The following is a 22,707-nucleotide window of genomic DNA, read 5'->3' on the forward strand; positions in this document are numbered from 1 at the left end:
AGTTTAAAGTCCTGACTACAAAATTTATAGCATTGAAGTGAAGTAGATAGGTTTTGGTGTACTTATATAAAGCACAAATGAAAGTCAAAGTGGTGTTTATAAGTAATGGAAAAATCAAGATATGACATTTAATTTTAAAACGAAGGTTGCGCAAAATAAAACATATAGTCATATGGGATATTTTTAAATTCCCTCGATATATACACACCTTGATATTTGAAGACTTGATCAGGGAACACCTTCATTATAGTAGCTTAAATCTTGTAGTATAAGAAAATTTAGATGGCATGTAGGTTAGTAGGTAAATGGCGATGTGTGGATTCCGTACTGCTTTACTTTTGAGCTAAGTGGGTGTGAAAATATGAAAATGATTTTCGTCGATAGTTCAATACAGTACCATTAACAATATGCATATCAATTACCTAACATAAAAATTAAATAAATAAACCCAGAAATGGGTAGAATATAAAAAACGAAGGTCTGCACCATATGCATATCAATTACCAGGTGAAATAAAAAGGAACAGCCATGAGTTGGAAACAATGGATTGAAAACTGAATCATTAACACTGATTTGACAAACTCAATATCTGCTCGAACTATAGATGTATATGTGATACTACATCGATTAAATAATAAATTTGCAAGGCGCCAAGGCACGATGCACTCCAGCTAAATCTCTACAACACCATAATTAGATTGCTGGGGCTCCAAAAAAAGCTTGAACCCGAGAAATCATAAACAGAGGATAAAAGATTGTATAATCCCATGTATAATTACCATCTGTTCAGAACTTTTGCTGAATGACTAACGAGGAAAAAATCACAGAACTAGCCACAAAGTAAGCAACAGTAACAGAACTCGATATTGGTATACTCAAATCAATACCGGACAAGGTCCTGAAGACAGTCATAGAAGTGAGATATATCAATCTTTTCTGTTCCAGAGTAAATGGCTTCTGCTTTGCCGCCATGCTCTCCTTGAGCAGCCATTTCAATTAGCATATACACTTTCTTGATTGGCATCTGCAAAGCAATATAATTAATTAATGACAGCTATAACGTTTAGGAGAACTTAAACTCTCCCTTTTAATTGTGCCCCACACCTAAAGCTTTCCTTGAAACACATCATAAGCCTTCAATGTTGACCATGTATAATGAAGTTTAAACTTTAATCAATACAGGGAAGGGAATTGAAAGAAGATAAACTTACATCGTTAAGGGCCTCAGCAGCAGAATCTATGTCATCTTCAGAGAATACATTGAGTTGTTGCAACACCTGAATAACAAACAAAGGAACAGAACTTAAAACCTGGGCAAAAGAAAAAATAAAGAAACAAACAAAGAAAGAAAAGCATAAAAAGAAAACTCCAACCACCCTTTTATTGATCAGATGTCAGTGGCACAAGTTTTAGGTTTAAGTAGTGACCTGCCCTAATAACCTCCCCTGATTTCATAAGGTTTAGGTTTAAGTAATGACCTGCCCTAATAACCTGCCCTGATTTCATAAGGTGGGAATACGTAAAACTGCAAAAGTTTGGTTGGGGAGGTGTGGGGGTGGGGTGGGGTGGCGATTAAAACCATACCCATGGGTGGTGGGGCGGGGGTGTATTTTTAGGGCATACCCGCCCACTCTGAATTTCACTGGTTATAAAAATATATCTCCAATTTCATATGTTGAAAAGTATTTATCAAAAATTTTAAATAAGTAAAAAAATATAAACCATAAATACTCACCTATACTAGAGTATTGTATTTTTACTTTTATTTAATTATATGTTTTGAAATTAAAATTTAATCTGGCATTCGAGGTGGATCTGGGCAATGTAGGTGGTGGAGTGGGTTAAGTGGGTGTGGATACTCAATTAAAGGGTGCGGTAAAAACGGTTTAAATTTTGTGCACGTTGGGACAGAGATGAAGATGAAATTTATACCAGCCATGGGTAAAGGAGAAGAGATGGGTTTAAATATTCTAGATCTACCACAAAGATAACCTAAATTTCATTCATCAGAAACACAAAAGACATCTAAAACAACATTTTGCACCACAACTGTTAGTCTCACACATCAGCCTAGGGAGGTGGATGACTAACTAAACATAATCAAAGAATAATCCATTTAGTTAGTTATGACACTATTATAAGCCATGAGACCCTAAGGCAGGCCTAAGCAATAAAAGATTACTTCAATAATAGCATGCTGAACTCTGAAGACTGTAGGTATACACAATCAAATTACTACTTAAGCATACAGACCTAGATCTCTTTATAGTAATTATTTGAACATGGAGATGGAGACTAATTAGGTTACCTTTCGGGAATCTTCAGTTTTCAATGTTGGAACATTGTACGTGACTGAGAATGCATCACGAATGCCAATAGAATCCAAGAAACCAACTTCACTGGTAGTCCCAATCACAAGAAGTTTCTTCCCCTGGAGAAAGACAGATATTAAGACTAGATACGGAGATTTTACTGTCATACAATACAGCAAATATGATTCTTTCAGAAGAGTCTACACATTCAACTAAGTGGTTTTATTTTAAAACATTAATTAATGCCTACTAAATATGAATTTCATGAGCAATGCCAAAATGTACAAATTGTAAACATCCTTTGAAACGCATACATACCCAACTAATAACCCAAACCATTACCAAACTGACAAGTATTCAGTACACAGGACCAATAAATGTAAGATAAAAAGAAGGAATGAGTAACCAGGGCTTCCATCCTAAGTGAAAGTGTCAAATTTAAATATACAGTTACCCGCATGGTACAGAAATGTTAGCAATTGCCTCTCACAAAATGTGGAAGCAAAGAGATCAAACCTCTCTCTCCCCCCCCCCCCCCCCCCCCCCCCCCCTCTCTCTTTTTCTTATTTCTCCAGCAAAACTCCAACAACACCAAATTTGATCATTCATCAAACTCTTTCAGCACTACGTTCCACAAAATATTCAACATCAATCAGCAATGCAAAACAATATAAATGGAATTTTGATCTTAGGTTTGAAACTCCATTATGTTGCTCATCATTACTAGAATAAAAGAATCAGTTACAAAGCTAACAGGCTAGCAATTTGAGGGAAATCACAATACAAGGAAGATAGTATTAGAAGAAAGAACCCGATGATGCTGAAATGCTGTTCAAGTAAATCGAGAAAAAAATGAAAATTTCATGGGATAAGATCAAATGTAATACCAATGGAATTGGATCACAGTACAATGCTGGAAGAAACAATGTTGACTAGAGCTTCTCTAGAGATAGGAGGAAATCAAAGCAGAATCAAAGAAACTCTTTCAGCTACCAAACCCCTCATCAGAAGGGCAATAAAGGGGTTAAATTGCAATTATCGCACAGACAATCATTGCTCACATTATAAGATAACCTTAAAATGAAATGCTGATGAGTTTGTTACCAAAACAAGTCCATGTTCACACAGCATATTCATTACTGTACATTTGAGCATCTAGTATACGAATATTGACTGGATGTAAGAACATGTCATTTTTCATCTCAAACTTCAATTCCTCAACATATCAAGAAGCACAATCATCAAGGCCCAGTTCTATCTAGCTCATATAAAACCACACTAGTAAAACAACTTTGAGCGGGATCAACATGTCATTTTACCAGATGCAGCCTATGAAGCAGAGCAAATGGATCATGTAACCAAACTAAGGTCATCTAATACAGCTTGTCTATTCAGTGTCTTTTACAACCACTACAATAATTATACATACACCTATGGAAGCTATTCTAATTCACAAGATAACATTATTAGAGTTTAGCAATGGATGGGCATTTAGATGCTCCACCTCTTGCGACTCTCAAGGACAAGTAGAGCGCAAAGGACTAAAAGAGGCTGAGTTGGGTGATCAACCATTAAAATGTTTTATTTATTTTGCTTGTTTTTCCAGATGTTAAGAAGCTCTCCAGGAAGCACTATATAGTGCGGCTCATTCTGTGCTGGAGACTAACATCTGAGAATTGGAAGAAGAAAATGCTGCAGAAGCCATCACTTTCTCAAGAAAGCTCCCAAAGCCATGAACACCAACAAGGTATAAATCTCACAGGACTTTCTAAATGATTTGGTGACTCAAGCAAGTGCATATGTAGTGAGACTGATGTTCCGTTTTATATAATGTTCTTCCCCCATCAGTTTTAAGCATTTTATGAGCTTATTTGCACTCTTCAGAACATGTATAACATTTTCTCCAGTTGTGGTTTTTGGTTTCTTCCTCTATATGTAGGTTTTGACAGTCCGTTATTCTACCCATTTGGATCAACCATGGAAGATTTTTGTGAGTAGGAATCTTGTGACTCCAAATAATTCATGCATTACTTGTGAAAGAAGGGCTTTTTGAAGAGACGAGTTCAGCTTGGATCAAGTGAAAGCAAAAACTGGCTTAAAGCACAGTTGCTCGGTCCACCAGGCAAGGTGGCCTGACTGGTCGAAGTTCCAATCATTATCAAGAGCAGTATGGCCCGGTCCACTGGGCAATGATGCAGCAACATTCTGACAAATTGCCACTTCATAGCATTTGACTCACACCCGATCAGGCGGGAATGCTTTGCTGACCTGTATTTAACTTCTTTTTTTTTTTTTAACTATTCATGTATTAGGCTTATGTTTATTATTACTACTTATTAGAAATCCATTTTTTATTAGAACCCTGATTTAGACATCTAAGGTTGCAGTCTCAACTTTTGAAATTGTATTAAATGTTATTTTTCAATTCAAGGCTTTGTTTCCTCCTCAATTGATATTGTCTTCCTCTTCTCTTTCAATAGTATTATTTTAGACTATCTATTTATTTCTTATCAATTGTCTTTAACATGTCTTTGAATGTTAATAATATAGTTTCCTTTAATTTCATTACAAGTGAGTAATTGTTTCCTAGGGTAGGGGATCTGTCAATGCATGAAGGGGGTTTGAATGAATGAAATTGGAGTTTAATTTTAACATAGAGGATCTGTTAATAATGTATGGAGGCAGAGTTTATATGGAGTTTCCCCTTTCTGTAAAAGAAATTGTTACCCCGACATTGTTTGTAATTAATGTTATTTGATGTTAGTTTATATAATCACTTGAATTGTCTTATAGAATAAGATTGGGTCTTCAACGGACACGAACTTCAGAGTGCATCAAGGTTGTGATAATGAAGTACAATTAAACTTAAAATTCACCCCAACGCCCCCCCCCCCCAAAAAAAAAAAAAAAGGAATATCTTTTATCATTATTAATGGACCCAGACTTCTTAGTTTGAGATGAAAGTCTCCAAAGTTGGGCGTACACAGCCTCATCCTCACTACCTATACATCTTTATTCATTCAACACACAAAACAACGAGGTTATCCTTAGATTAAACGCAAGATAGGCAACAATCATAACAACCTTTGTTTGTGGAAGACAAGCTACATACCTTCCAATGGAAGTCAAGACACAGACCTTTCAATCAGTACAGAAAAAAAAATTGTACTTCCTCCGTTTTTTTTTTTTTTAATTGCACCATTTTCTTTTTTTGGCAAGTTGCATATTAATTGCACCATTTCTTTATTTGATATGTTTATTCACTTTTTTCTTGTGTTCACACACAAAATACCCCAATTACCCTTGTTCACATGTTATAACAACAATTATTACCCCACCTTTTCTCTCTCTTATCTGTTTTTTTTCACATGAGCACATATGACATTCTCTAGTCTTTACACTTTTCCTTAAAGCTTGTGCCCATTCCAAATGGTGCAATATAAAAAGAACGGAGGAAGTATATATTAGAAGTAATCAGAGAGTTGTACGAGGAATTAATTTCAAGGCATGGGAATACAAGCACAAACCAGTGGAGGAAGTCGTTTCAAGAGGACCATCAGTGTTTGTGAGATAATATTTGAAAACCGTGGGCCGATTGCCACATACTCAACAAGCCTGCAGGAAAACAGTTGAGCTATATAGATCCACTATAGCGAGAAAATAAAAGAAAAATACAATAGAATAGCATTTTGTCAGTGTCACCTCTCAATATCATCAAGTATTATTATGCTCAAGGGTGACCTGTAAGCATCCTCAAAGACCTACAAATAAAAAAAAAAAAATACAAAAAAAAACAAGGGTTAAACTCAAAATAACCCAGATTGCAGTAATTGTGCACCTCAAACATATAACCACATGGATAAATAAAGGGAGAAAGAAGCACGTATGCAATAATGCCACATGTCTAATGTGGCAGTTGTATGCTTGTCCATAAATAACAGTATAGCAAGTATAGAATGATATGTGGTAATGGAAAGAAACATATTATTAAAACATGATAAACAAGACTCTCTACTCCTCGCCTTATACTCACTACGTTCGGGAAAAAGAAAAAAAAATGATCAATGAAGTTCAAAAATAAAATCAAATTCAGATGAGTACAAATCAGGTTAAGAGAATACACCCTAAGCTAACTTTTCACAAAATGTTATAACTACAAAAGAAGAGTAGTAGTAATAAACCTTGACAATATGTGCACATTTTGTACTCTCACTGAGACCAATCATGGATTCCGCTGAAACCTATTCATTAATTACAGAAACATAAATATGATATGTTTCAGTTATGGATCTTGAAAATTGCATGATCAGATCAACAAGCTCAGAACTTACAATCTTCACATAAGGAAAATCACTACAGATACCAACTGTAGCAGCCATTGCAGTCTTCCCACTACGGAAGTGAAAATTAGGAACAATTAGTTATGCAAAAAAGCAACATAAGTTACAAATGTAAGAAGATATATTTATTACCTGCCACTTTCACCTTCCAGAAGACATGTCAAGATTGGGCTACCTTTGCTAATTTTCACTTGTTCAGCTAGTAGCATAGTCCGTTGCTGGATATGCTCATGACGAACACCACAATCCACCATGCCATTTAACCTACAAGTTTTAGCAGAGATGTGATATAAAACTCAGACAAGGTAGGTTCTACATGATGAATAGGAAGCATGTGAACTACAACAAAAGGATCATCTCATAAACTACCAGATGGAAACGCAGTATAAGCCAAAGCTAATTAACACTTTTATATCAATATTGCATGTTATAGCACAGTAAACCCTTAATGCCCTACCTGCAACGTTCAAGATCACTAGTAGATGCTCCAAATGCTGGTTTAACTTCATCAACTGCTTCTAAAAAGTCCTTCATGGTAACTTTTATGTTCTCCTCATCCACTGGCTTATTAAGATCATCCATGTTTAATTGTCGGTTCAAAGCATATGATACAGCACTCTTTACAACACCTTCAAGCTCTGCTCCACTGTAGTTCTTTGTTCTAGCAGCTGCTTTAACGTGGACAAGTGTAAACACACTTAGATTAGTTTAGAAAACTTTCATAAAGGTCTTTTCCAGTATACCTCATACACCACAGCACTGGACTCATTACATCATGAAAAAAAACCAAGTTAAAAAGATTTAATTTCTTATCGAGCATTTTTTTTTTTTTTTTTTTTGTGCCACAACACATCAAAGGTTTGAAATATACTTGGTACAAAAGCAAAATACCATTTCTATTTATAAAAAAATTTGCAAGAAAAAAACAACCTTAAGTGGGGCATCAATGATACTTCATACTAAGGGGCGCTAAGAAATCCAAATCAAAAGGGAATGAAATTAAGAATGGCACAGAAACAGAAAAGGGGAAAAAAAAAAAAACCCTATTATGTAAGTCGTTTGAGTACTCTCACTACCTTTCCTTCTCCCACTATGCTCCACCATCCATCACTCTTTCACCACCATATTCTCCCTCTCTCTACATGTCTGTTCTATAGCCCCCTCCTCGGCACCGAATCAAATCACCCATTCATGGTGGTGTAAGTAGAGGTGGGTGGGATTTTGTGAATGTTGAATGGGTTTTTTTTTCTCTCTCTCCCTTATATCTAATTATTGTGGGTGTTTGGGGGTTATTTTTGGGGTAGATGGTGCCGGGGGAGTAATTGGGGTATGTTGTTTTATTAATGTAAACAGCACTGAAATCAAGTTATTTAATGGTTATTAATCTTTAATGAATATAATCAACCTTAGATAAAGGTTTTGGACGGAAAGTATAGATGGATCTACTAAGAGTACAAACAGGAGATAGTGTAATACCTTCCAAAAATATGCAACAGGTTGAATACACACTGCTTAGATGGATACTTTATACTCCCTTCATTGTATAATACTGGGGGGAGGGGTGGGTAAGGCCTTGAAATAATTAGCTAAACAATCATTCGTCAACGTTGCAATTACTCTGGGAATAAGCCATACGGGAACAGCAGCCAGGTGAAATTCAAAATTTTGCATTTCATCTCTATTCCAAATGCTCATTTAAAATGCAAAACAATAATTGTTACATGCATCAATGCCTCATAACATGACAAAGACAGTAATTTCCTAGTGGAGTGTCCAACACCAAAATTCAACATACGTCAACAAGAAGGGCACATGTGACTTCAAAACATTCACAACTAAACCACATACCCAGTTCAGCCAAATTAACATCTGGTGCAAGAAAGGAATTTTCTTTCATCTTGGTTGTATGAATTTCAAGAATTTGAAAACGACCAGCTTCATCAGGGAGGCTTATCTCCACCTGAACCTCTAAACGTCCAGGCCTGCCCAGAAGTAACTATGAACATGAGTATTCAACAAATCCTAAATTAGCCTCCCAATGAGGTACCACTTATTTATAAATGAATATTAACAGTTCACCTTAAAAGTGCTTCATCAAGCAAATCTTTTCTGTTAGTCATACCAATCAACAAAACATTATTGAGGGCCTCCACACCATCAATCTAAAGAACAAAAAGCTTTTAGTAAAAGATTTTCTGAACATCATCTATTATACACAATGAAACAGCCAATTTGTAAGATACCTTTGTTAGGAGCTGGTTGACAATGCTATCATGAACACCTGTACCATCCCTAGTTGAGCCTCTTGACTACAAATTCCATCAAAAGAGCATATTATATGCTTGAATAAACAGACACACAAACACACGAAGTAAGAAGTCCCACAAGGGCAATAAAAGATCATAGTGTAAACATAAAGTTGCAAAGAGGACCTATGCCAATATGATGTTTTAACAATATCAAAGCCTTAGTCCCAAAATGATTTGGGGTTGGCTAGCATGAAATGTCAAATGGAACCATCCGCAAAAAATGAAACAAGGAAATTACAGAGATAAGTTAAAAAGAAGTAATAAAGAAAAGTGAGGAAGTTAAAATAAAATAAAACAAGAGAAAACGTAGGGAGCAAGAAAACAAGGGAAGTGTTAAGTGGAAACCCGGAATCACGGAAAAGGCAGATCACAAATGAAATTTAAAAATTTTTGGAAGTCTTACAAAAAAGTGAGCTAAGAGGGGATGTAAGGGGAGGGGGGGGGGGGGGGGGAATAATGATGTGATGGAGAAGTGAAATTAGATGGAAAGGTTTGATAGAATCTTAAGATAGAAAAAAATAAACACTCCCTATGTTTCTGAAAGTTTGACTCACTGTAGACCCTTGTTTCTAGGACAATTTGTAACAAGTGAGTGGTTATTATAAGAAAAGGGTGGAAAGGTGAGTGGGGTAAGAAAAAAGTGAATTAAGAGAAAGTGAGTGGAAAGGTGTAAAGAGTGTGGGGTAAGACCGGTAGGTAGTAAAAGTGAGTTGAACTTTCTGAAACACCCAAAATAAAAAGTGAGTCAAACTTCAAAAACGGAAGGAGTATGATGTTTCTCAACAACAACAACAAAGCCTTAGTCCCAAAATGATTTGGGGTCGGCTAACATGAATTGTCATAAGGAATCGTACGATATAAAGAAACGGAAATAACAAAACCATCTAAAATAGTTTGAAAAAAGGTGAGTAAAGTGAGTAAACGAAAGAGCATTTAAGAAAAATTAAGGGAGTTTTAAAGGAGAATCAAGAATAAAATTCAAGAAAGTGTTAAAAGAGTGGTTAAAACATTCAAGTTGAAAACATAAAGGTTTGAGAAAACTTTAGCAAAGGAAAACAATACATTTCATAAAACATTGGTGGGCTAAAAATAAAATTTAAAACAAAAATAAATTTAAAAGTATATATAATCACGACACGTCATTGACGTGAATTTTCGCCCTCCACACTACCTAGTACCCTGTGTGTGTGCGCGAGCGTGCATGTGCGTGTGCGTGTGTGCAAGTGCACAAATATGTTTTGCCAGGAACAAAGCAGTCAAAATCTGAAACAATCCTGACTTCCTGAGGTGATGACCTGTCTATAACAGAAACAAAAAACTATGAAGCTGTCATTGCACTTGCTGTTTTACCTTACAGATAGCATCTATTTCGTCAAAGATTATAACATGCAAATCACTTTGATCCCCTGAAAAAGCACAAATTAAAAACTTAGCAATAAAAAAATATAAAAAAAAATAAAAAAGAAAAATGTTCAGCTAATTACATCCATTACTTCCTTTGTGATCAAAGTCAATAAAACCAGCACAGGCAGCTCTAAGTATAAAAGCCACATACAGAGTATATATCCCACATTACCTCGAGTTCTTTGGTCTTGCTCAGCATCAGCAAATAGATCCCTGATGTTCTTCTCAGTCTCACCAACAAACTTGCTCAATACTTCCGGCCCATTGACAATCTGAAAAATAACAAAAAAATATAACTCAAAAGTCAAAATGTACTGCAGCAGAAAAATTATATGGTATCTCAAATGAAACAGAAAACTCCAGAAATAGTTGCAAGAACATAAGCTAAACATAATCTATTTAATATAGAGAGATAAAGCAAAGGCAATATGTTTTTTAGGCATTTGACTGTGGCTCAGTGTCCATGAAACAAACACTCAATAAATCACAATCACAAGTTGAAGTAGCAATCTCTATCACTTCATTTTGACTTTTCTTTTTAAAAGAATAGAGATTCCAGAAACTCAAATTAGACAAATATAAAGTAGTTTGTCACATTTAGTTTCCAGATTGGTAGTTCCAAAATTCAAACTCAAACCAATATTACTCATTCATTCAACGTCTCAACAACCACAAAGGATTGCATTTTCAAATTCTCGGAACTCATAAGTCATAACAGTTAATACCAATACAGATCACTTAAATTAGTTAACCCTTCCTTCAAGAAAAGAAAAGAGCGTCCCAGCCTTCATATGCCACAGATCAATTTTCAAAAAGACGGTTGACTGCCTAAATATTAACACCTCAAGTCTGGGGTTTGATTTTTTTTTTTTTTTTTTTTTTTTTTTTTTTAAGGGAGTCTGGGGTTTGGATGTGATTTATGGATTTTGCCCAATCATATGATTTAATTTTGGCTAATACTTGGTTTAAGAAGAGGGATTCACACTTGATAACTTTTCGGAATGGAGCAAATGCAACTCAAATAGACTTCCTGCTCACAAGGAGCATAGATAGACAAAGTTGCATAAACTGTAAGGTTATCCCAGGGGAGAGTGTGGTCACCCAACACCGGCTATTGGTAATGACTATTCGTCTGAAAGAGAAGGCGAAGAAAAAAGTTAGACAAGAAGAACCAAGGATAAGATGGTGGACCCTAAGGGATGCAAAAGCTAAGGTTTTTACAGAAAAGGTAATTGAAGAAGCGGATTGGGATGGAGAGGTGGATCCGGACATGACCTGGTTACGAATGAAGAACTGTTTCCTAAGAGTGGCCAAAGAGGTCTTAGGGGAAGTAAGGGGAAGAACTTCGGTACAGAGAGATACTTCGTGGTGGAATGAAGAGGTGAAAGCAGTAATTAAGCAAAAAAGGGAATGCTATCAAGCCTTAGGAAAATGTAGGAGTGATGAAACCTTTGCAGCGTATAAGGAGGCTAAGAGTAAGGCAAAGGCAGCTGTTCGCCAAGCAAAAGAAAAGGCATATCAGGAGGTTTATGAAAAGCTTGATTCCAAGGAGGGAGAAAGGATCATTTATAAGATGGCAAAGAGAAGACAAGAGGCAAGGAAGGATATTGGCATGGTGAAGTGTGTCAAAGATAAGAACCAAATGGTCCTAGTGCAAGAGGAGGGCATCAAGGACAGGTGGAAGGGGTACTTCGATGAATTATTTAATGGAAGTAATGGAGTTGTGATAGGAGATACCTCTATGAGTGATGAAGAAATCAACATGGAGTATGTGCGAAGGATTAGGAGAGTAGAGGTGGAGATTGCACTGAGGAAGATGAAACCTAAGAAGGCGGTTGGCCCTGATGGGGTACCGATAGAGGTGTGGAGGTGTTTGGGTAAGATTGGTATTGATTGGTTAACAAACCTTTTCAACAAGATATGGACGGCTACAAGGATCCCACAAGATTGGAGGAAGAGCACCTTGGTCCCGGTTTATAAAAACAAAGGAGACGCTCAAGATTGTTCTAACTATCGAGGAATTAAGCTTATGAGCCATACTATGAAGTTGTGGGAAAGGGTGATTGAACAAAGGTTGAGGGCATGCACAAGCATTTCAGATAACCAATTTGGTTTTATGCCTGGGAGATCTACTATGGAGGCAATCCATTTGATAAGACAAATGATGGAGTTTTATAGGGTAAAGAAGAAAGATCTTCATATGGTCTTTATTGATTTAGAGAAGGCATATGACAAGGTGCCAAGAGAGATACTTTGGTGGGCAATGTTGAAGAAAGGTATCCCACGAAGGTATGTAGACCTAGTTAAGGATATGTATCGGGATGTGTCAACAAATGTGAGGACATGCGGAGGGTTGACAAAAGATTTCCCTATTACAATCGGATTGCATCAAGGGTCTGCATTAAGCCCTTTTCTTTTTGCAACGGTTCTAGACGAATTAACTAGACCAATTCAAGATGAGGTTCCATGGTGTATGCTGTTCGCAGATGATATCGTTTTGGTGGATGAGACTAAGGATGGGGTTAATGTCAAGTTGGAGCAATGGAGGCAAAGGTTGGAATCTAGAGGGTTTAAGCTAAGTCGGAGTAAGACTGAATATTTGGTATGTCGTTTTGGCACTCAGAGGGGGACAAGCAATGAAGTGGTGAGTTTGGATGGAAAGGATTTGACCATGAGTGAATGTTTTAAGTACCTAGGGTCGATCATCCAGAAGAATGGTGACATTGATCAAGACGTGACCCACAGGATTAAGTCAGGGTGGCTTAAATGGAGAGCGGCCACGGGAGTGCTATGCGACCGCAGCATTCCCTTAAAGTTGAAGGGAAAATTCTACAGGACTGCCATAAGACCAGTGTTGCTCTATGGTACAGAATGTTGGGCTTCTAAGAAAGAGCATATTAAAAAGATGGAGGTTACGGAAATGCGCATGTTAAGGTGGATGTGTGGAAACACTTTAAGAGATAGAATCAGAAATGAGGTTATTCGCAAGAAAGTAGGTGTGGCGGGCATTGTAGATAAATTAAGGGAAAATCGTCTGCGTTGGTTTGGACATGTAAGACGGAGACCCGAGGGTGCACCGGTGCGAAGAGTGGAAGAGTGGGACCATGGAGGGATTAAACGAGGAAGAGGGAGACCAAAGATGACTTGGTTGGAAGGAGTGAGGAAGGATATGAAGTGCATGGATTTACGTGAGGATGAAGTTTTGGATCGTAAGGGATGGAGGAGAAAGATTTATGTTGATGACTACACGGAATAATCAAATTTGGTTCATGTTAGCCGACCCCACTTTTGGGATTAAGGCTTTGATTGATTGATTGATTGATTGATCTGGGGTTTGGATGTGAAACTCCTCAATTCACCAATTGCAGGGTGAGAATCCCAAAATTTGAATATTTAGAAAAACAATAAAAAAAAAAAAAGGAACTAAGACCTAGGTGCTTTAGTCCAAGAATAAAAGTCACATAAATTCTTTTATTTCCTATAATTGGGGTAGTGACAGAGCTTGCCGGAACATGAATTAGCACAATTTCAATTAAGCCTAGGCCTAAATATGATGAAAACACACAGTTTTCATTCATCGCACACCTCAAACAAGCCATGAAAATTCATTGGTATTCTGCTACTCTCTTATTTTCAGTGTGGATACATCTCTGCCCACTATTTTCCTTTTTGTTTTGCTTTTTGTACCTTTTTTACTTTTAAATTTTTTAAGGGTATGTTAGAATAGCCTCTAATTATGAGATTCTGAATGGTCAAGATCAAAGGTAACATGTATATTTTAAAAATATACTCACTATATAGATTTAAAAAAAAAAAAAAAAAACGTAAAGTTAGTTACGCCTTCTCTCAAACTTTTAACCTAACTTATTTCTTTTAATTATATTGCTACATATACACAACTAGAAACTTGGTATCTATACATATGAAAGGACACTGTTTTAAGGGCTCCTACCCCAATCACCCAGTTAAGTGCACAATTAAGAAAGCTGAATAGTGTCCTCCATTATTTTGATTGATTGATTAGACTATTAGAGATCCAAATTATGAGTACCAAGTTGCTCATGAGCCAAAAAAAAAATGCAAGTTCAAGCATTTGGCTAAGCTACATGTCAGGGTTCCAGCTCTTCCATGGTTTCATCTACCCTCTCTCATGTTATCTTCAGGCAGCATGTTATCAGCCAACAAGCTCTAATCCCCCAAGCAAAATGAAAGTTCTTCTTCCTAAGTCAACCAAGAGTTAGGCACTTCTAAAGAGCATAACAGCAAGTTCATGAGAAGTATAATTTCCTATGTCCGATGGAGCTACTTTAGCATCACATAAAAGACAAGTCAGCAAATGCGCTTCAAGTTCTTTCAATCACATAACTCCAATACTCCATCCAACATCAACAGATAATGCAAAACATGTAATATGCCCACTAGCCAATTTTGCAGATCTCATTTCCTCGCAACCAATACAAACTCCAGATATATATATGTTTCAAAGATATAAGTCAAAGAATAAACTGAACCAAAATCATCACATGCACATTTGAAGCTACAAAACCCCTCCAAACATCAGACATACCTTTGGATCCTTTCCATTCAACATTTTTCCAATCTGGCGAGCCATCAGAGTCTTGCCAGTACCAGGAGGCCCAAAAAGAAGCATTCCTTTAACATGCTTGATACCCAATCTACAGTAGCCAATACGGAATACAAATCAATGATACATATATTCATCATTCCAACATCATAGTAAATAAGGTATAGAAAAAATTACTTGCTAGTAACATGGGAAGGGAAAACCCTGGAGGCAAAAGCTCTTCGAAATATATCTGCAAACTCTGTACTCAATCCACCTATACCAAGTTCCTTCAAATTGAATTCTTTTTGTTTAAACAGGTTGCTGCTAGCAGATTCACGTTGATTGATAATCTGAAGAGCAAAATAAAATAGAGTCAGTTCTACAACAATTTCAATAATCATATATACTTCCAGATCTTCCACAATTTCAAAATATAGTAAATTGAAGAAGAAGAACAATCACATAATTTGAAATTGAATTCTAGAAAAGTCCAGTATATATACTCAAGCTCCAGAATGGAGACCTTACCTTTATTCCACTGCCACCGGCTGCCTCAAAAATTGTGTATGTGTCATCTGACAGCATCCCTCTTTCACTATCTGACTTTTCCTGTCCCTCAACAACAGCCTGGTTGACTGTGAAAAGAAAATTATTGCCTAGGTACTCAAAGACTACCTTTTGGCCTACCGTCATAACCTGCAGAAAGTAAGTCATTGAGCAAATTGTTAAGAGGTACAACAGAACAAATTACATCACTTCACCTATTCATTCTTCAACACCAATTAAGAAAAAACAGCATTTCCTGAAAACAGACCATTAATAATAAAAATATAACACCTCAGTCTCAATTTGTAGGCATTACTTCACAAAAACACAATTGTTAGAAATTTAGCCAATTAAAGTGTAAGTCATTTCATTTAGAGTCACATAATAACTATTTTTTTGTCCCCGACTAAGAGTACCTGTTCACTAGAAGGTTATTGACAAACATCATATGCTATAGTACCTTGGTCTTTAACTCTTGATATGAATGCAAAATTAATTAGGGGCATACGTGGGATGGTTTGATTCATTAACTACCAGCTAAGACTCTCGACACACACACACACACACACAGGTTTACCTTGACAAGTGTCAGATGAAGAGTTTGATCTCAGACACACAAAATTAGTTTACCTTGAGTCTCAACTCTTAGGTGTGCCTCTCACAATGGTCCGAGTAATACAGCTAAAGTGATGTGATGGACTGTGCTACCAAGCCACCATTCAAGGTGTACGCAAGAAGAAAGAAAGACAAAGAAGGTAATGTCCAGGTGGAAAGGGAAGAGAAGCAACAGCCAATAAGAGAGCAGCACACCAAAGCACAAGAAGACAAATACGTTGAATGATCCACTATGTTGTTTGCAACAATGCTGATACTCTATTAAGAGTGAGGACAAAAGCCATTAATGTTAGGTTAATGAAATGGCTTGTAATGCTTGAGTATAAAAGCAAGTAGGAGTAGCTGTAGTCGTAATTTTTCATCCAGAAATTGAGTGACATTTGAATGAGAGATTAGTATCCTCAAGCAACCATTGAGAGTTATAGCCTAAAGCTATACTTGCCCTTGTAACTTCAGCTTATTTTCAATCAAAGACTCAAGCTTTCAGCCTTTATCCTACCTTGTTTGTGTTTACTGTTACATTGACTTGCTTGTGAAACCAGTCTGTAACAAGTGAACCTTAGATTGGCAGCAAGACCAAAGCTTTTACGATATATTTGTTTGACAAAAAGGTCCAAGTAATATAGCTAAAGTGAACCTTAGATTAGCAGCAAGGCCAAAGCTTTTACAATATTTTTGTTTGACAAAAATTTGTCAATTAGATGAAGAGGGTGGATCAGTGGAATGCCTGCATGCTTTCTTGGAAAGTAGGAATGTGGGCACTTTGTTTGATAACACTGACTAAAAAATCCTTGATATTCAGTTATAAAGGCCCATGAAACCGCAGTTAGGCCCTGTTCACTACACCTTAAAAAAATAATATTAAGTAAAAATAATTTCAGTTCAGCAAAAATAAGTTCAATTCAGTGAAATTAATTTCAATTCGGTAAAAATAAGTTCAGTTCAATAAAAATAAGTTCAGTTCTGTAAAATTCAGTTTTCTTAAAGGAGAAATATAATAGAAAATCAGTAAAAATAATTTCAATTCAGCAAAAATAATTTCAGTTCAGCAAAATTAATTTAAGTTCAGTAAAAAATAATTTAAGTTCAGCAAATATAATTTTGTTTCAGTAAAAATAATTTCAGTTCAGCAAAAATAAGGTGAAGTGAACGAGACCTTACTGAGAGAAGAAGGGGGCTTCTGTGTTAGTCCTTTTATTGATTTGCGTAGTAGCCGTAAACAATTTATAAAAAGAAAAAGAAGAAAAAAAAAAAAAAAAAAAACATGAGTAATAAAGAAAAGAAAGGGCTAATTCCTATTTGGAATTCCTATTTTTTCAGTGTGCAGATCCAGCACCACAGATTCGAAGCATGCAATAATTTTTCCATGCATGTATATTCACACATAAACTAAAGCAAACAGAACAAAAAGTAAAATAAAAAAAATAAAAAATAAAAAAAAACTTGCCTGGTCAACAAGTCTCCTCTTTATAAGTTGAGCTACAACAACAGCATCAACCTGATAACAAAGATATTTCAGCAAAAGCTTCATGGAAACAAACTGTATGGCACCAGAATTAATATGCCCATGAGGCTACAAAACAAGAAGGGTTATCTAATACTTACTGCAACAACATTAAAGAAAGTGGAAGCATGGGGTTGCCAATTAGGAAACAACCTTTTTCAAGAAGTAAAAACGTGCAACATTGAAACATAACCCAGGTATACAAACCCAAAATGAATACAGTTTCATAGGAAGTTAAGGCGAACAAACCTGTTCATCTCTAGCTTTTGCTCTTGATAAATAGTCCAATTCAAGGGTAAGCACTGCAAGTTTAAATTCTTGAGGAGGTACGAATCTACAAACAAGAGAAAAGTTAAGGTGTCAAACACGAACTTTGAAAATTATCAATTGGATGGCAAGTATCAAAAGATTAAACTACCAAACCTTTTGACAGATATTGGATCCCCAGTAGAAACCCTCAGATACTTCCGTTGGACAGAATTAAGACCTATGCTCCCATTGGGTATGTCATTATGTGCAGTGTCAACAATTAAGGAGACAACAAATTTAACTACAAGGATCATCAATAACCAGCACAAAATAACCCACATCAGAAAACCAGGGACATGATTTTGCAGATTCACTGTGTTTTGCGACTTGAAAGTCGAACGATCCCAATTGGTGGCAAGTCTACTCACATTATGCAATTCAACAACACAAACCCCAATCCCACCCCATCCTAAGCAACTTTAAAGACATAACTCACGAGCACAAAATGCCCCACTCCACCCACCTCGTTAAGATCGTCCAGACACATGCCCCGCCCAACCCTGTTCCATTTCATTAATAACTTGTCCTGTGCAAAACCCGGCTCATTGAACAAGTCTAGCCATAACTACTCACCATTGAATTATGCAATTTAACTACAAAAGTCACAAACTCAAAATTACTCAACCCAAACCCAATCAAAGTGACGTACATGACAGAAATACTCACAATCAACTATTGCAAAAGTAATTTCATTAATGCCTGAAGCACTTTCACTTTGTTTACTTGCCCTACTTTCCCTTTGGCACTCTACTGTGTATACATGCTTAAACGATTTCTACTCCACTTTCCCCGGATGGTTTTGGTTCATGTTAGCCGACCCAAAACTCTTTTGGGATTAAGGCCTTTATTGATATTGTAATGCCTAGAACATTTTGAAACAACATTTAAGCAAGTAACTAAGAACAACATGATCTACCCTTCATACATTTCACTTGCACTAATTCACACCCAGATTCAATCGTCACAATGCGATTAATTCGTACATAAATTCACAATAATCTAAGAATAATCCAATCACATAAACTAATTTCACAGCAAATTTAGCATCAATAAACAAAAATGACAATCATTCAAAAATCAAAATGCAAGAAAAACAAGGATATCCAATAGAAAGAACCCATGAATCACCGACTAAAGCGAAGACGAGGCGCGAGCCAGGGGAGGAAAAGCGGCGAAGATCGGCGAGAGAGCAGTAGACGAAATTGGTGTTGACGAGTTCTTTGGCCGGTGTATTGGTGACGATCATAGTATCATTCGCCATTTCTGGAAATTACAAAGTTTGAAAAAGGGAGAAAAATGGCGGATTTGATGAAATTGAGAGCACTGGATTTTGTTATTACGTAGGTTTTTGGATGACAGAGGAAGGACGAAGAGCTATCAATTAGGACTGTCAAAACGGGTTGACAGTTCGGTTTCGGTTCGGTTTGAAATCGGTTCGGTATTTAATCGGGTCAGTTTGGAATCGGTTTAATTGTCTCACGGGTCGGTTTTGGTTCGGTTTAAATGGTTATCGGTTCGATTCGGTTTCGGTTTATTCTTAAGCGGTTTTAAGTCGGTTCGGGTTGTAAACAGTCCAGGTAGTAAACGGTTCGGTGCAGACGGGTTGCGATTTGTTAACGGTGCGGTGTAAAAAGTTTTTATCCCGATTCAAACAGTTTCGAGTTGGAAACGGTTTCGGGTTAGAAACTGTTCGGTTCTTTTTTTGTTCAGTTTATAACTGGTTCGGTTCTTTTTCGGTTCAGTTTTTAACTGGTTCGGTTCTTTTTCGGTTCAGTTTATAACTGGTTCGGTTCTTCGATGGTCTAACCACTTTAACGTTATTCATATCGGTTCCATTTCAAGTTTACTAAATTACAGTTCGGGTCGGTTTTCGGTTTCAAAAAATAAATTGTTTATCGAGTTGTTTGGATTCGGGCAATTAAATGGTTTTGGTTTGAAATTTGATAGTACTTGCTAACCTTTTGCGTTCACAAGTTTTATATAAAGTCGCGAATCATTTCATATTTAGGCATCATATTATAAACAAATTCTCATTGATTTTATAAATACATATTATGTTCTGTTTCAAGTTTAGTCATACTGATCTTACTAGTTATATTCCCGTCAAAGAAAAAAGTGTGTAAACGGTTCGATTTAATTATATTCCCGTGAAAAAAAAAAATCCATTTAATTATATAAAAAAGTTTGTAAACGGTTCGATTTAGAAGCGGTTTGGTTCATAAACGGTTCGGTTTATAACCAGTTCGGTTCGGTTTATAACCAGTTCAGTTTACAATCAGTTCGGTTTTTAAATGGTTCGGTGCAAACGGGTAGCAGTTTGCTAACAGTTCGGTGTAAGCGGTTTTTTTGCCAGTTTAAACGGTTTCGGGTTGGAACCGGTTTCGGGTTAGATACGATTCGGTTCTTTTTCGGTTCGGTTTTCTTTCAGTTCGGTTTATATTTGGTTCGGTTTGTTAACGGGTTCGGTTCTTATACGGTTTAACATTATTCAGGTCGATTCGGTTTCGGGTTTACTAAAATACGGTTCGGGTCGGTTTTCGGTTTCAAAAAATTCGGTTTTTAATCGGTTTGGTTCTCATTTGGGTCGGTCGGTTTCGGGCAGTTAAACGGTTTCGGTTTGAAATTTAACAGCACTACTATCAATTGATCACCGTGATTTTTGCCAATTTTGGCCGAAGGGAACAAATCACATCCTACAAGGGCAAAGTCGTATTTTGACTTGGTTGTAAACTCAAATGGAAATGTCTATTACGAATGACTTTTTTCACTATTCATATATTAGTATGAAGGCTCTATTCACTGCACTTTAAAAAAAATTAAAATTTAGAGAAAATAATTTCAGTTAACTAAAAATAATTTAAGTTTAGCAAAAATGGGTTAGTTCAGTAAAAATAAGTTCAAGGTAAACTTTTTGGTAGAACGGACTCACGGTGAGTCCACCATCTTCATTCTCTAGTTCTCCTTCTTTCCCTTTCTCTCTCCTCAATTATCTACTCCTCTACTCTCCTCTCTCTCTCCTCCCCTTTCTCTAGCGACCTCTCCCTCGATATTCACACTCTTCCCATCACCTCCATCATCGACCCTGATATGAAAGCCTTGAATTTCCGAAATTGACCCCATTAAAGGTGCTCTTCTCATTGTTACTCTTTTTTATCAATCGAAGTTTTCGATTTTTTTTTTCAAACTTTGCCTTACTCTTCAGATCTTCAATGGTTGACTCCTTCTCAGACGTTTAAGAAATTGTTGCCTTTTGTTTATACTCGAGGTCAGGCGATTCATGAGAGGTCGGTTTTTCCTTGTCAGGATACTCTGGTGGCCAGGATTACGTATTTAATTTGGGGAAGATTATATTAATATCCCTCGGGATCTGTCTGTTGTTACGTCTGCTCGACATGTCGAGCCGCCGTGTTCCTATTGCTGATGAGATCATTGCTTGTTCTTATTGTTATGAATTTCTTGTTTGCTACAGTAATAAGAAAGAGAATTCTCTTCTTAAAGCTATTGATATTAAAATTTAAATGTCAGATATTAAGTTTTTAATGTCAGGTATTAACCTTTTAATGTTTGATATAAAACTTATAATGTCAAATATAAAACTTTTGATGTCAGACATTAAAATTTTAATGTTTGCATGATAGTAAACTTGTAAGGTTTGATATTAGAATATTATTGTCATATATTATAATATCATTGTCAGATATTAGAATATTATTATTAGACATATTTTAAATGTCAGATATTAAGTAATTAATGTCAGATATTTGGTTATTATAGTCAGGTATTACGTTTATTTTGTTTGGTAAAAAATTAGTATGGTCAGGTGTTAGGAATCTTTTGTTTGGTAATAGATTAGTATGGTTAGATGTTAGGAATATTAGTGTCATGTATTAGAATATTATTGTCAAATATTAAAATATTAGTGTCATGTATTAGAATATTATTGTCAAATATTAAAATATTAGTGTCATGTATACGAATATTATTTTCAGGTATAAGTATATTAGTGTCATGTATTAGAATATTATTGTCAGATATTAAAATATTAGTGTCATGTATAAGAATATTATTGTCAGCTATAAGAATATTAGTGTCATGTATAAGAATATTATTGTCATGTATTAGAATATTAGTGTCATGTATTAGAATATTATTGTCAGATATTAAAATATTAGTGTCATGTTGTAGGGAATATTTAAAGCATCCCACACTTGAGCCCCACTGTGATCATACACTTAAGTATGGTGGCGTCCAAAGAAAAAGAAGTTAGAGTAAAGGAGTCGCCAACAAGTTTTAGGAACTTGTAAACCGTTCACAGAGTGAACATTACACCCCTTCACGATCCATGAGATCGCTAACTCCATAGTGTTCTAGAACCATAACTGGATATTCGGGGATGAAGATACAAATCCAACCTAAAAGAGATTGAACTTGCCGTAAAAATAGGCCTTTACTTTATTCTTCTCATATTCATGTGCGCTTCCTGACTAACATACAATCAATATATTAACCCTAAACCTGTTTAATCTATGTTGGTTGAATTTAATGCACAAGCAAAACTATTATTGGCGATCACTTGAATTATAATCACATTACCTAAACAAGATTATTAATTATCTTATTAAGCGTGATTACAAGTACAAATTCCCTTTAAACATGCATAAAAGACGTGATCAAGCAATAAAAATAATATTATCAAGCAACATAATAATATTGACAACAACAAATCATCAATCATAATAATCTCAATCTCATCAAAGCATAATAATATTATTAGCAAGATCCTAGGCATGATACTAACAAG

General features: G+C 36.0%; 1 protein-coding gene across 1 annotated transcript; it reads right to left on the reverse strand.

Annotated features, from left to right (window-relative positions):
• Positions 1 to 500: 500 nt before the first annotated feature.
• On the reverse strand, positions 501 to 19,284 carry LOC145576765 (vesicle-fusing ATPase-like). Its single transcript, XM_081634475.1, has 21 exons — positions 19,010 to 19,284; positions 18,021 to 18,116; positions 17,847 to 17,931; positions 17,541 to 17,591; positions 15,461 to 15,628; positions 15,128 to 15,282; positions 14,933 to 15,041; positions 10,538 to 10,637; positions 10,312 to 10,367; positions 8,896 to 8,961; positions 8,732 to 8,814; positions 8,501 to 8,634; positions 7,110 to 7,320; positions 6,785 to 6,916; positions 6,644 to 6,704; positions 6,494 to 6,553; positions 6,015 to 6,073; positions 5,840 to 5,927; positions 2,309 to 2,431; positions 1,212 to 1,277; positions 501 to 1,024 (listed from the first exon to the last, which is right to left on the reverse strand). The coding sequence occupies exons 1-21, from the start codon at positions 19,165 to 19,167 to the stop codon at positions 881 to 883; spliced, it is 2,205 nt and encodes a 734-aa protein (XP_081490601.1). The 5' UTR covers positions 19,168 to 19,284; the 3' UTR covers positions 501 to 880.
• Positions 19,285 to 22,707: the final 3,423 nt, after the last annotated feature.

This window comes from Chenopodium album, chromosome 13 (assembly GCF_948465745.1).
Source record: "Chenopodium album chromosome 13, dcCheAlbu1.1, whole genome shotgun sequence".
In the NCBI taxonomy this organism is placed as follows: domain Eukaryota; kingdom Viridiplantae; phylum Streptophyta; class Magnoliopsida; order Caryophyllales; family Amaranthaceae; genus Chenopodium; species Chenopodium album.